General features: G+C 35.6%; 1 protein-coding gene across 1 annotated transcript; it reads left to right on the plus strand.

Moving 5' to 3' along the window:
- Positions 1–13,674: 13,674 nt before the first annotated feature.
- tuba1a (tubulin, alpha 1a) lies at positions 13,675–16,406 on the plus strand. Its single transcript, NM_001190982.2, is given in 4 exon segments — positions 13,675–13,809; positions 14,716–14,938; positions 15,081–15,229; positions 15,314–16,406. Coding segments are annotated over 4 exon segments (1,356 nt in total). The 5' UTR covers positions 13,675–13,806; the 3' UTR covers positions 16,295–16,406.
- The last annotated feature ends 255 nt before the right edge of the window (positions 16,407–16,661 follow it).

Consider the following 16,661-nt stretch of genomic DNA (forward strand, 5'->3'; position numbering starts at 1 on the left):
GATGTTTTTTTTAGACATAGTGATATCTAATAGTTTTATTTTAATTAATTTTTTTTTCAAATCAGGGCCAAACAGTGTTTTGTGTTAGCTTTAGAAGGCTCTTATTTTATATTTATATTATATTTCACATCAGATGCCCGTGAGAAATGTTTAGTTGACACCGTGGTAATGTCTATTTTCAATCTGAGGTAAAATTGGCCTGTGATTATCTAATAATTTAATTCTAATATGTTTTATATCAGGGCCAACAGTGTTTTGTGTAAGATTTAAAGGACTCTAATTTTATAATTTCACATCAGATACCCGTGAAAAAATGTTTAATTGACACCATCGTGATGTCTGTTATCAATCTGAGGTAATACTGGCCTGTGATATTTAATAATTTTATTCATTTTTTTTTAATTAGGGTGAACAGTGTTTTGTGTAAGTTTTAAAGGGCTCTTATTTTATAATTTCACATCAGATGCCATGAGAAGTGTTTAGTTGACACCGTGGTAATGTCTATTAGTAATATGAGGTAACACTGGCCTGTGATTATCTAATAGTTTTATTCTAATATTTCTTTAATCAGGGCAAAACAGTGTTTTGTGTAAGATTTAAAGGACTCTTATTTTATAATTTCACATCAGATACCCATGAGAACTACAGTATATAGACAGATTCAGGGCGTGAAAAGATGATGCCAACCATCAAAGGCTTTGAAGACAAGACATATATATACACATATGCACCTATATAACTGCAAGTTAACTGTGCTTATATATAATAACAATGCCTGTTAAAAGCTATTAGTTACTAGTTAAAGTGATTAGAAACTAATAAAGGTATGGTAACTGATAACTTTTCTGATTATAAATATAACACAATAATGTGCACCTTTTGTAAAGCTGCTTTAAAACGATAATTATTGTGAGAAGCGCTATACAAATTCAATTGAATAATAAAGATGACCATTGTGTATATGATTAATATTGTAAATCATACTGTAAATTCTTGCTAGGTTCCCACAAATGGCACAGCCATGTTAATTATTGTATTGCAATACCTCTGACTTGCCATTAGAGGCAGTAGTCTTGCATCACATTTTTTAGTCATATTAGATACTGTTTCTGACTATTAAGCTAAAGACATGGTTGAGAATTAAAGTGAAAAAGTTCAATTCAAACCTTATTGTTAACAGGGAGTTTGTGAGCAGTGCACTTTAAAGTAAATCTGTGGAGACAGTCACACAGATGCTATCAGACCAGCCCTAGTGTTGCATGGTACCATGAACCCTCCCACTGTCCTGCGTGCAGTCTCTCCTCCCTCCGTGTCCTAGATTTTGTTGAAATGATGTCATCGCATTTGTCACGTGATGGACTTGACATTTTTTCCCTTCTTGCCCTGTCAGTGTCAGTCCTCTGTTCGCAGCTGAAACTGGGCTTCTGCAAAACTGGAAGCCTGTTTGTGTGTGTGTTTAAACATACCCATGACTGCACATTCCTAATTGCAGGGTCTGGACGTCTGAGCACAAGGATCGGTTTGAACCTCCCACTTATTTCTCCAGCTCAGCCATCACTGCTATTTCAGGCAGTTTGTTTAGTCTTTCTCACTCTTATTTCCTGAGCTTACTTATTTCAATAATTTTAACAGTATAATAACCTAAATCTAACCGTTTAACAACCTATCATTATCAGCATATTCTTGTAATCGCATTTTGTTTGTCCAATCAATAGTGTGCAGACAACATGGAAAAAGTCCATCGGAAGTGTCTCATTGGCTGGGATACTGCAGGGAATGTTCACAGCTGCTGCTATGAGAATAGGACTGGAGGGATGGGGTCTGTGTGCAGTTGCCAGTGGTGAGCAAACTTTCAACATAAACCACTGAACCTATTTGGTGTCCTGCCACAGACTGTGTGTACTTGATGTCAGTCTGTAACTCATATTAAATGAGTAATGGCCTTTAAAAAAAAAAAAAAATGTTAAATGCTTGCAGGTCTCTGAACATACAGTTGAAGTCAGAATTATTAGCCCCCCCTTTAAATTTTTTTATTTATTTTTTAAGTATTTCCCAAATGATGTTTAACAGTGAGGACATTTTCATAGTGTGTCTGATAATATTTTTTCTTCTGGAGAAAGTCTTATTTGTTTTATTTAGACTAGAATAAAAGCAGTTTTTAATTTTTTAAAAGCCATTTTAAGGTCAATATTATTTGCCCCTTTAACCTATATTTGTTTTTAAGAGTCTACAGATCAAACCATCGTTATACAATAACTTTCCTAATTACCTTAACCTGCCTAGTTAACCTAAATAAACTAGTTAAGCCTTTAAATGTCACTTTAAGCTGTATAGAAGTGTCTTGAAAATATCTAGTAAAATATTATTTACTGTCATCATGGCAAAGATAAAATAAATCAGTTATTAGAGATAGGTTAATAAAACTATTAAGTTTAGAAATGTGTTAAAAAAATCTTCTCTTCGTTAAACAAAAATTAGGGAAAAAATAAACAGTGCGGCTAATAATTCAGGGGGGGCTAATAATTCTGACTTCAACTGTATAGACCAAATTGCTCTTTTAATAGACTGCTTTTGCTGTTTTATGAAGCTTGTGGACCTTTTAATGGGTTAGATGACAGTTCTGTTATCAATTCCTAACCCTCGTGTCTTTTCAATTCCCTGAGAACACAAATTAAGATATTTTGGATATCATCTGAGAGCTCTCTATTTGAAATGACATGAGGGTATTTAATAACAGACTTGTAATTTTGGGTGAACTAACCCTTTAACTTTTCTCCTCAATTAAGAGGCAGTGCTTCCCTGCCATTGGTAAGTTTTTATTGCAATCCATATTTTAGGTCTATCGTAGTGTGGCAAGTCCTAGCCCATGTCCTGAATGAGTTATGAGACCTCAGGGTCTCCTGTGTGCAAAATATAAGAAATCCAGTGCACGTGTAGATCAGATTGCATCTAAAAATGAAGAGAACAAATTTCCTTTGGTATACTTCCTTGTTTATCAGAGTTCACCAGAGCAAAACGATCAATTTCCATTGATTTGTTTGAAGTTATAAATGTTTATGTGTATTATGCAGTGTTAGGGAAAGATACTTTATGAAGTAATGCATTACAATATTGAGTTACTCTTCAAAACAGTAACTAGTTGTGTTACTTTTTATGGAATGTAATGCATCATGTTACTTTTGCGGTACTTTTTCCGACCTTGTTTTTTTTTTTTTTCTTGTTTTTTTAACAGAAGAGCTCTGCAATTAACAACACACTGTATGACCTTTATTTACCTTTAAAAAACACATCAAATAAAAATAATATAAAATATGTTATCTTCTGAGAACTTCCTGAGCCCAGAGCTCTACATGCCGTATATACAGATTAAAGCAATGTGTTTGATGCAATGTTTCTCTGATTAATGAAGTAAAGTGTACATGTAAACAATCCTCTTCTACTTTTTTCCCATGCATTAAGAATAATAAGAATACTTCCAGTGCTAAAAAATGTAAGGCTCTGCCATCTTGATTTCTGTTTGTTTATGCAGGGAGAAAATTCTCTCATTGAGTGCAGGATACAATTACAGTCCTTTAAGGGAAGTCATTTCACTCTGCAGCCATCTTTAAAACGCCCCTTGGATAGTGTGCTCGGGCATTCTGCCTGAATGGGGAAGCATCAAATTCTCTAAAACTATTGGCCAAGCGTACAATTGAATTTCATATTAGTAATCGCCAATAAAACTAAACAACAACTGTCTCATAAGTTTTGTTTCTAAATGTTTGAATTACACAAAATCTGCAGAAACTCACGTTTGGTCCAAGCCCCTCCCCCGGAGTAATGTCAGTCTATAGCAATCAATGATTGGCTTTTGTACTAGAAGCCGGGCTTTATTCGCCATATTGACAGTTACGCTTGGTTGCTGCAAGATTGGACAGGGTTGCGGCCAGAAGTTAACAAGAATTATTTATATTATTTATTAAATTTCCCATAATTTGTATTTTATTAACGTCTACCCCCACTCCAACCCTAAACCCAATCATCTCATTAACGTAAAAAACAGTAGTTGTACTGAGTATTATTTATGTTATCTATTAAATTACCCAATGAATAGTATTTTTTAACGCCTACCCCCACCCCAACCCTAAACCCAACCGTCACAGTACTATAAAAATATTAATTATGGTTGTAGTGTCATAAAAAATGCTGCTATATTAATGTGCTTATCGCACTTCCGGCCGGCCATGTATCCAATCTAGAGTTCACCCCATTACACTTTTTTCCATTCAAAACAATACAAGTGACACATCTGTAGCGCATTCTATAGTGTATAGCATTCTATTTCTTGTTTAAAAAAAGTAACTCAAATATTATTACTTATTTTTTTTAAAGTAATGCGTTACTTTACTCATTACAAGCAAAACTAATATTATTACGTAACTTGCGTTATTTGTAATGCGTTACCCCCAACACTAGTATTATGCACATGCAAACATGCGGCCACAGACACGCACACACATGTGTGTTTGTGTGTATATATATATATATAAATATATATAAATATATATATATATATATATATATATATATATATATATATATATATATATATATACGTGTGTGTGTGTATAAATGTACTAAAATGCACTAAATTTATTTCTCCATCTAATTTTAAGGAAACCATCCAAGTTGGTGATAAAGCACACATGAATATTAAATAATAAAATGTTTTTTTGTTTAAAAGCAGAATCTTACATTTTTTATTGTGATATATAACATTGCCATATATTCATAATAGAAAATATTGGTCTTATAAGAAAACACTGACATGGATGGCAATAAATAATGCAAAAGCTTTATAGGCTCATTATACGACATTCTTTTCATTCACTTTCTTTTCGACTTAGTCCCTTTATTCATCAGCAGTCGCCACCGTGGAATGAACCGCCAACTTATCCAGCATATGTTTTACGTAGCAGATGCCCTTCCACACTGAACTGAGCTGATCTGAACTTAAACTCTGAAAACTGAACTGACACTATTTCAATTTACTATGATCTTCTATGCGAAGCTGCTTTGACACAATCTACATTGTAAGCGCTAACAAATAAAGGTGAATTGAATTGAATGCAGCCCATCACTGGGAAATAGACGACATCTCTCACGTTTATTACACATAAAAATTTGAACACGGACATATATCAAATTAGAAATAATCTGTGTAATGTTTATTTAAGTTCTATTGTCCTGGTATCAAAATATCTCCAGTGCAGTTAACATCCGGAAGCAGTAAAGGCGGAAGAGCAGCTAATCATGTATGATGTCCTTCAGTGTTTGCATATCAATTTGCTTATCGGTGTATTGCTATATCTTCCTGTTATACCCATGTATCTTTGCAGGGCAGCTGTAGGCCTTTTTTAGGCCTGCGTCATTGACATTATTGATTGTTGGTCCTTGTCTTAATGGGTTGTGCACTGCAGTGAACAGAGGCAGAGATTATGCTGAAAAAGCAGCACAGATGCAGTCTTATTCAGGGCAGTCGAGTAATATTTGGGCTTGAAAACTACAAAATCAAAGAACTAAACTAAATTTTCTAGGTTACGATGCCTATTGCCTTTTGCATGAAGTTAGAAGTATTAGCCTGATATATTTTATTTAACTGATTTATTTATTTTTATTGCAAAAAAATAATTGCTAATAATAATTGATCTTAAAATGGTTTTTAAAACAAATAAAAACGGCATTCAACCCAAAATAGAAGTAAATAATTCCTATTTTATTAACGTCTACCCCCACCCCAACCCTAAACCCAATCATCTCATTAACTTAAAAAACAGTACTTGTACAGAGTATTATTTATGTTATCTATTAAATGACCCAATGAATAGTATTTTTTAACGCCTACCCAACCCATTCTAGCCGAAATAAAACAAATAAGACTTTCTCCAGAAGAAAAAAATATGATCAGACATACTGTGAAAAACTCATTCCTCTGTTAAACAGCATTTAGGAAATATTAGAAAAAGATGTACAGGAGGGCTAATTATTTTGACTTCAACGACTTCAACTTCAATTGCAGATCCAAATGCAGGTATTATTACACAGAGAATGGTCTCACAGACAATGGTCACAATCAGGGGCAAACGTACAGGCAAAATCCAGAAGAGTAGTCCATAACAGGCGAGTGGTCAATTCAGGCGGCAAACAACATAAAAAAAAAAAACTAAGCAAAGATTGGTTACAAGGCAAGGCAAAACGTGCCGTAATGTTCACTTGAAAGCTTACAAGACTTAGCAACGAGTGTGTGTTAGAGTGTACAAATAGTCTGTGTAATTAGTCCTAAACAGCTTCAACTGTGTCTGTTTATGATCACGGGAAATCTAGGCCAGGTGTGTGACTGAAGTGCATGATGGGATTTGTAGTGCAGTGAAGTGAATGTGTGCATGTGAGTGCTGTCCAGCAGCCTGCAAGAGCAACACTGCTGGTGATCATAACACACACACACACACACACACACACACACACACACACACACACACACACACACACACACACACACACACACACACACTTACATACACACAGAGAAATAAAGGCTGATCAACCACATACGTCATTCTTTGACAGTTTATAACAAAAACTTTATTTGATTAAATGAAATAATTATAATTGAATGCATAATTTAATGTATAACAACACAAATAAAAGCAGATATATCAGTAATTAGGAATAAACTCCTAGCTAAAGGAAGACATAATTATTCAAATCATGTACAGAGATCTCTGTGATACCTGTGGGCTTTATTGTTTTCACTGCTCAACTGTTGTTAGCAACCAGCCTATAAACAGAAAAATGAACACTGGTGTATGAAACAAGGAAAGGGAAGACGGAGGAGAAAAAATGAGCATGAGCTAGTAACCTATAACTAAAATAGGAGAAAGTATGAATGCTGCATTAATGCATTGCAATCCGATGTTTTAGATGTATGTACGAGACGTTATATGTGTGCACTGCAGAAGCAGAAACAAAGCAGGTAACCATGACAGAGGACAAACAGCACATTCCTGAGAGAGAACCATCATTTTTCAAAGCCCCGCAACCATGTGTGGCTTAGAAAATATATTGATATTTAAGAACATAAGCTTTTAGGGCTCACATGAAATTTACTCAAGGAAGAACTGGTGTTCTCGTGATATTTTATTTTGTTTATATTAGAAACCCTAGTTTTAGTGTCTTCAGAGTGTCTGCATTGAAGGCAATTGCTGTAACTATTTAAGATCCACTTGTATACTATACACACACACACAGAGAGACAGTTTGGGTTAAATTGTGACAAATCTCTGTTTTTTTACTTACTGGATTTATTATGTTGATTTTACTCAACTAGTCTTCATTCATTTTCCTTGGGCTTAGTCTCTGATCAGGGGCGGACTTCAACAATAAGCGAGGTAAGCAGCCTCTTAGGGTCAATGCCAAGAAGCCTATATTATAATTCATATAGCTCTTTTATACATTTTCTATCATATACTGTAATATTATATTATTGTATATTATGTTAAGATTTTAATGTTATTACTTTTCAAAACATCTGTGCAGATGTGTTGAGGCAAGTTGGAGCTTAAATCAGCAGGACACCGGCACTCCAGGACCAAGTTTGGACATTCCTGCTGTACATAGTTTGTGCACTTGTTTTTTATTTGTAAATGTATTGCTTTTATTTTTACATTAAGAAGATGAACGTTCCTTTAAATATTAAAATATATAAATATACTTTAAAATATAAATATATACAAAATATATAAAAGTAAATATATAATATAAATATATAAAAATTTTATATACTTCACACACACACTCATACACAATATGGCCAATTTAGTTCGTCCAATTCACCTTTAGCGCATGCCGTTGGACTGTGGGGGAAACCAGAGCACTGGAGCCACGAAGCAGCCCATAAAATTGTCTTCCAACTTTAAAATACATATGCTTATTTAGAGATCTTATTTCTTCCAGAAGAAAATGGTTGGAATGGGAGTTGCGGTGGCGCAGTGGGTTGCACGATCGTGTAACAGCAAGAAGGTCACTGGTTTGAGCCCTGGCTAGGTCAGTTGGCATTTCTGTGTGAAGCTGGCATGTTCTCCCCAGGTTTGCGTGGGTTTCCTCCAGGTGCTCCGGTTTCCCCCACAAGTTCAAAGACATGTGGTACCGGTGAATTGAGTAGGCTAAATTGTCCGTAGTGTATGTGTGTGAATGAGTGTTCATGGGAGTTTTCCAGTGTTGGGTTGCGGCTGGAAGGGCATCCGCTGTGTAAAACATATGCTGGATAAGTTGGCAGTTCATTCAGCTGTGGCAACCCCAGATTAATAAAGGGACTAAGCCGAAAAACAAAATGAATAAATGAATGAAATTGGTCAGAAAAACTAATTTATTGTGACTGAAAATGTGGGTAAATCAGTGAAAAATGGATTTCTTAAGCCTTCTGAAGTTTATATATTGGTACATCCTAAGAAATGAATATAAATGTCTGAAAACTGCACCTTTTTTTGTTATTTTATGCAAAAAAAAAAAAAAAAAAAAAAAAAAAAAAAAAAAAAAAATATATATATATATATATATATATATATATATATATATATATATATATATATATATATATAGAAGAATGCTCCAAATGACAACCTTTTTCACTTCAAGTTAGGACCAAAATGTCATTATTAGTTTAACAAAACAAAACAAAAATGCTCAAACACATATCTGTATATCAATTTCCTTCAGATTAGTCCCTGATTTATCAGGGGTCACCACAGCGGAATGAACCGCTTACTTATACAGCATATATTTTACAGAAAGGATGCCCTTTCAGACAGAACACAGTACTGGGAAAATCCATACACACACACACACATTTGTTTTTGTGAAAAGTGGGTACATTACATAGACTTCCATTCAGTTTATATAGTCCAAACCGTATATTATATTGCCCCCACCCCACCCCACCCCTAAACCCAACCATCACAGGAGACTGTGTGCAGCTTTACTCTCTGAAAAAACTCATCCTGTGAGATTAATAAGCTTTTTGAGAAATGTGGACGTCACCAATGTCCTCATATTTCACCTCTTTTTTGTAATACCTGTGTCATACCTATGTCGTTATACAGATTTGTGTACTGACATGTCACAAAAACACGTACACACACACACACACACACACACACACACACACACTATGGCCAATTTAGTTCATCCAGTTCACCTGTACTGCATGTCTTTGGACTTGTGGGGGAAACTGGAGCACCCGGAGGAAACCCACTCCAACACAGGACATGTTAAATCTACACAGAAATGCCAACTGACCTAGCCTGGACTCAAACCAGTGACCTTCTTGCTGTATGGGCGAGTGGTCTCTTAATTTTTTCTTCTATAGCTACAAAAATATTTGTGTATGGATCAGTCAGTATCTGGAAGTAATTCAACATAACTTCAGATCACGGTGGCGCAGTGGGTAGCACGATTGCCTTAAACGCCCAGCGGGCATAAGACGTCAACATGACATCAGATTGACATTGTCCCCCAACATCATGGGGACGTTGCATTCTGTTTGTAAATGAAAATCAGCTTGACGTTAGTGTCCAACCTAAAATCAACTAAATATGAACGTCTAATGATGTTACAGCTTGAAGTTTTGTAGTCGTTACCAATATGACGTCTATCAGATGTTGGATTTTGGTTGCCACACCTGATGAATAAATGTCAGTATTTGATGCAAATATGACGTTGGTTTAAGATGTTGGCTCGACGTTGGATTTTGGTCACTTTAACACAACCTAAAATCAACCAAATATCAACGTCAAAATAACGTTGTTCTTAGGCGATGACATTAAATTTTAGTCACCTGACGTCACAACCTAAATTTAACCTAATTTTAACGTGTTATGATGTTGTGTGTCTGCTAGGCATTACTAAATGCACTACAGAATGTTACGTTTACACACATCCACAAATGACATGTAAATGCATCAGCTTTCCACAGCGTAATACTCACTCACTACTCTTGAGTACTTTTGAAATACTACTTTGTACTCATACTTTGAGTAATATTTACTACAGTTATTTTTATTTTACTTCCACTGCATTTTTAGGCAGGTAATGGTAGTTCTACTCTTGTATGATTTTTCAATACTCTTTCCAGCATTGCCAAACAATAAAACAAAAAAAATGAAAAAGCCACATGAAGAATAATTTTGTGACATTAAAAGTCTCCATCAAATGACTGTCCATGACAGAATGTGGTCCTGGTAACTAATTAGGGACCAGATGGAGGACTGAGTGTTAAAAAGGGATGGGTCTTCCTCTGGTTCCCTGCTGGGGCAGCTGCATCCTCCCCCAGTGTACTGCTATTCACAATCCGCCGCCATGTGATCTATAATGGCCGTTAATGTAGGCTTGTGTATTATCTCCAGGATACTAGTCGGTATCCAGGCAACTTCATTATTCATCGCCTAGCAACGGCCTGAGTCTGGGAGGAGGCTGTGGGGGGTTGGGCGAATTTGGCCTATATTCCTCAACGTCTGCGAGGGGCCATTTCACTACATACATTAATGACCCCACGTTTTGCTTAAAACGTTTTTATTTCTGAAGAGGAGATGGGGATTACAGCATAGTGTTTCTGGAGTTGATGGAATGCTCTTGCTGTGTCATGAAAATCCTTTTTAAAACAGAGACTTGCAACTACATCTGTCGTCCCATTAGGCTATTCTCAGTTGATTAAAGAGGGACTTGGGTAAACTAGAGCTATGGAAAAAATATCAGACCACAAATTGTCAGTTTCTCTGGATTTGTAGGTATGTGCTTGTGTAAAATGTTTATACTTTGTCTTATTCTGTCAATTCTGGGTAGCTTTTCTTTCAGATGTCAAATAAACATTGTCAGTTGGAGCTTTTTTTCCCCTCAGAAAGTTTCAGTGGGTCAATTTTTTTTTTTTCGTAAACACTGTACTTGGTTTGTCTGTAAATAAATATATCTAAATATGTCTGAAAAAGTGTATATTATTATAATATTAGCGTATTATATATATTATAATGTAAATGTTAAAGTATATTTTATCTTGGATAGTTGTGTGTTAATAAAGTAAAACAGTTAAAGTAAAACAATTTTAGTTTTGTTTTGCTGAGTACTGATGACATTTAGTCCACTTTTATATTAAAATAATGTCATTTAGAGCATAGAAATATACAAAAATAGACATATTCAATTTTAGACAACAATACCAATGTTTTAACTTCAGAAGTGTTAAGAAAGTATCTTTTTTTTTGTGGAATAACCATACTTTTCTGTCACAATAATTAAATATATTTGTATTTTTGACATATTCTGAGGCACAAAAATACTCTAAATGACCGTGTGTGTGTGTGTGTATAGTAACAAATGTTTTTATATGTTAAACATGTTGATTGTAAATACTGGAATTGTTTTGTCTATAAATAAATAAAGCTAAATATATCTGAAAAAATAGCATGTTTTTTATTTAGGATTTACAATATATAGTTTTGTATTTGAGCAAAACAATTTTAGATTTGCTTGGCTAAGTACTGATGATATTTAATACACTTTTATATTAAAATTATGTCATTTAGAGCATAAAAAAATAGACATATTATAGACATATACTAATGTTTTAACTTTAAAAATAAGTGGAATAACAATATTTTTAAGTCACAATAATTAAATATTTGTAAACTTGACATTCTGGAGCACAAAAATACTCTAATAATACATATATATACACATAATTTTTGTTTTGTTTCACAAATTACTAATGACATTTAGTCATTTTTATTAAAATGATGTCATTTAGAGCATATAAATATAAAATAAGTACAGTGTCTGGAGACATGTTCATTTTTGGACAACAATAATAATCTTTTAACTTCAGAAGTGTTAAGAAAGCATTTGTTTTGCAGATTAACCACAGTTTTCAATCACAGTAATTAAAAATGTTTCTTATTTTGATCAATTTGTTATTTTGTCATATTCTGGAGAAAAAAAACTACTATAAATGATATATATTTATAATGAGATTTGGAGGAAATATTGCCAGATCTTTATTTAATGAAATAAATATTAACAAATTCAATGGTGTAAAGTAACTAATTACAAATACCTAAATTACTGTAATTAATTACTTTTTCTCAGGAATCGTAATTTATTAAATAGTTTTAAAAATTTACACTTTTACTCTTACTTAAGTACATTTTTAGTGCTGTATCTGTACTTTTACTCCACTACTTTCCTTCAACCACCAGTCACTACTTTTTTTATTGACTATGGAAATTAACAAAATTAGTCCTGTGGTTCCTGTCCAATCAAATCACACATAGAAGGTAAATAGCATCATAATGAACTACCTCAAGACATGAACAATTTATAAATGCAGCAAACTGTTTGGAAGCATTAAAAGTGTCCAAGAAGATGTCCAAAATCAATATCAGTATTTGACGTTAATAGGTTGGTTTAAGATGTTGGCTCAACCAAAAATCAACCAAATATCAACGTCATTTATCGCTGTTATTAGACATCAAAATAACGTTACACTTAGACGCTGGCTAGACAGTGAATTTTGGTCAATTGACATCACAACCTAAATCTAACCTAATATAGCATTGTATGATGTTGTGTGCCTGCTGGGCAATAACTACATGCACTACAGAATGTTACGTTTACACACATCCACAAATGACATGTAAATGTATCAGCTTTCCACAGCGTAATACTCACTACTCATGAGTACTTTTAAAAGGGCTACTTTTTACTCATACTTTGAGTAAAATTGACAACATATACTTTTACTCTACTCACACTACATTTTTAGGCAAGTAATGGTACTTTTACTTGAGTATGATTTTTCAGAACTCTTTCCACCACTGAACAAATTACTCAATCACACACCCAATGCAGTACATTCAGAATTATAGTTTTGTTTTCAATCAAAACGAATAAAAATGTTTGTTATTTTCTCATTTTCTGGACCAAAAAATGCTATAAATGACAATTTTTGTGTGAGGTTTGGGTCCTTAATTGAATAAAATAAATATTACAAATGACTTAAAGACATACCCAATGCAGTACACTCAGAGAAACTGAGAATTTTCAAGTGGTCTCTTATTTTTAATTCCTTGACACCACAGACAAGTTTTAAAAATGAAACAAGAATAGATGACTGCAAACTGTACCTCAGGCAAAGCTTTTAGCAGGAGCAGAGGGTATCAAAGAGAACAGATGGAGAATAGGTTGATCAAGTTACACAGAGATGCTGTAAAGCTTCACGTGTACAACATGTCCATCTAAAGTGATTACTAATGAATACAGCATTAGTACAGGCGTTTTAGAAGCAATCAAAAGCATACAAAATTAAATTAAAGAAGAACAACTTAAAATATTAAAATTTCATATGTTATCCTTCTTTAATCTCTTTCTAACATCCTAAGATATGATTGGGTTTGATCAAAATCCTTGTACAATCAGATCTCCTGGAATAAAACGTTATTCGGCGTTGCAGATTTATTGGGCGAGGTTTTGGGAGGTGTTTTACTAACCCGTAATCTTCCAGACAGCCAATCAAAATTAATCTAGCCCCCCAAACTGGGCAGATTTCATAGCGTCTGACCAATCAGGTGCGAGAAACGTAGTCGCCAGGGCAACACTCGTATATAAAGTGAGATCAGTCCGTTATAACGTTATTCTTCTTACATCGACCCCTTAGTTGTCGAGCTGTAAGATCTCTCCGCCAAGACTTCTTTCTTCCCCGGCCAAGCAACACTACTAGAAACAATGGTAAGCACTAGTTCCTATGTTTAATATTAATTAGAACTGTCTGAAGGGCTTAATCAAACTAATCATTATTTTATTCGACTCTCAGCTGTCTGTCATTGAATACTGCAGTAGCCTTTATTAAGTGAACTAAAGCGGATTTTATGCATTTATATTTATTAATTGGGTATAAAATAGATAGAATAAACCATTTTAAATTGCATTTACAGACTCAATTTTGTACATGTATTCCAAAGCAGAGATATTTAATTGAAACGGAGCGGAATTGGTTGATTGATTTTTTTTAAATATAACGTTATATTATTTCTGTATTTGACTGAATGTACACCTGTAAAATGCAGTCTCTGATGTATTAATAACCAAAGAATATGAAAATTAAGATATTTCGGGGATGTGATGCACGCCAGAATCAGACAACAAAGAGAATGGAGCCGCATAAATAATCTGGGTGTAGCCGGCTCCATGCTGTCCGGTGCGGTGTCATGTTGAATCGATGGACAAAAAGACAGGAGATAGCGCCTCCCAAAGGAGATTGTCATTTATTTATTTAATTAATTATTTTTAATTCATTTGTACGTCCCATATCATTTATAGAATATATAAGAAACGTTTACTCTAGGTGCAGCGCAGTTTAATTGAATTATTTGTGGAAATGGTATCGCATTTCAAGGCTGTGGGAGAGGCTGTTAAATATTCATGCTGATGTAGGCAGCATCACTAATGGATCTGATGGACAGTAAAGCAGCAGTTGGGGGTGTTATGTGATCACTTCCTCTGACATGATATCGCACTGGGGTATAATTACACAGACACGAGATATACAAGAAGTAGCCTTAGATCTGAGATGAAATAAATAAAACTTACTTCACAATACATTGACACTTTCAACTTTTGCCCTTTTCTTCACAGCGTGAGTGCATCTCTATCCACGTTGGTCAGGCTGGAGTTCAGATCGGCAATGCCTGCTGGGAACTGTATTGTCTTGAGCATGGCATCCAGCCGGATGGGCAGATGCCCAGCGACAAAACCATCGGAGGAGGTGATGACTCCTTCAACACCTTCTTCAGTGAGACCGGAGCTGGAAAACACGTCCCTAGGGCTGTCTTTGTAGACCTGGAGCCCACTGTCATTGGTGAGATCACGTGGTTAAATTTTAAAATGCATGATTTTGTGTTATTTTGTTAGTAATTTATTTATTTTTTTGTTAATATATTAATTTATCAATAATTTGTGTGATTAGTTTGTTAACATGTCTTCATGACCCATCTGTGCAGATGAGGTGCGCACTGGGACATACCGTCAGCTGTTCCACCCTGAGCAGCTCATCACAGGAAAGGAAGATGCTGCTAATAACTATGCTCGTGGTCACTACACTATTGGAAAGGAAATCATTGACCTGGTGCTGGACAGGATTCGCAAACTGGTAGGTAGTTTTTAATAAAGAAACTTTAAACTTTAAATTAATTAAATGTTATACTGTGATATTAACCAATTGGTTTGTTTTTAGGCTGACCAATGCACAGGTCTCCAGGGTTTCCTGGTCTTCCACAGCTTTGGTGGTGGCACTGGTTCTGGCTTCACCTCTCTGCTGATGGAGCGTCTGTCTGTCGACTACGGCAAGAAGTCCAAGCTTGAGTTCTCCATCTACCCCGCTCCTCAGGTCTCCACCGCTGTGGTAGAGCCTTACAACTCCATCCTGACCACCCACACCACCCTAGAGCACTCTGACTGTGCCTTCATGGTAGACAATGAGGCCATTTATGATATCTGCCGTAGGAACCTTGACATTGAGCGCCCTACTTACACCAACCTCAACAGGCTAATTGGCCAGATTGTGTCCTCCATCACAGCCTCCCTTAGGTTTGATGGTGCCCTCAATGTGGATCTCACTGAGTTCCAGACCAACTTGGTGCCCTATCCTCGTATCCACTTCCCTCTGGCTACCTATGCCCCAGTGATCTCCGCAGAGAAGGCTTACCATGAGCAGCTCTCTGTGGCTGAAATCACCAATGCTTGCTTCGAGCCGGCCAATCAGATGGTCAAATGCGACCCACGTCACGGCAAGTACATGGCCTGCTGTCTGCTGTACCGTGGTGACGTGGTGCCCAAAGATGTGAACGCCGCAATCGCCACCATCAAGACCAAGCGCACCATCCAGTTTGTGGACTGGTGTCCCACTGGTTTCAAGGTTGGCATCAACTACCAGCCTCCCACTGTGGTTCCAGGTGGTGATCTGGCTAAAGTGCAGAGGGCCGTGTGCATGCTGAGCAACACCACAGCTATTGCTGAGGCCTGGGCTCGTCTGGATCATAAGTTTGATCTGATGTACGCCAAGCGCGCCTTTGTGCACTGGTACGTGGGTGAGGGTATGGAGGAGGGCGAGTTCTCTGAGGCCAGGGAGGACATGGCTGCCCTGGAGAAAGATTATGAGGAGGTTGGTGTCGACTCCATCGAGGGTGAGGGAGAGGAAGAGGGCGAGGAATATTAAGTGACACAAATAACATGCAGGAATCATGAAATTCAAACAGTGAAAATTGGACAACCAATGGAATTATGATGGTACAGTTCTTTGAGCTGAAATAAACCTCCTTTCCAAACTATTCAAGTTGTCTTGTCTTAAATGGTTCTGTATATAATGTATAACAATTGAACCCGTTTGTTGTATTCTATTACTGAGTAAAATGCTAACTTGTCATACATTAGCTGGAATATATAATAAAGAATGAGACAGATATGACTGTACTAGTACAATTACGCTGATTGACCTATTTTGGATGTCATACAGAAAGTAAAAAAAATGTGACTAGAATATAAGCTATAAACTAATAAGTATCATTTTGAACATCGCTTAAGTA

The sequence above is a fragment of the Danio rerio genome, chromosome 23 (genome assembly GCF_052040795.2).
Source record: "Danio rerio strain M-AB ecotype USA chromosome 23, GRCz13ab, whole genome shotgun sequence".
Classification (NCBI taxonomy): Eukaryota; Metazoa; Chordata; class Actinopteri; order Cypriniformes; family Danionidae; genus Danio; species Danio rerio.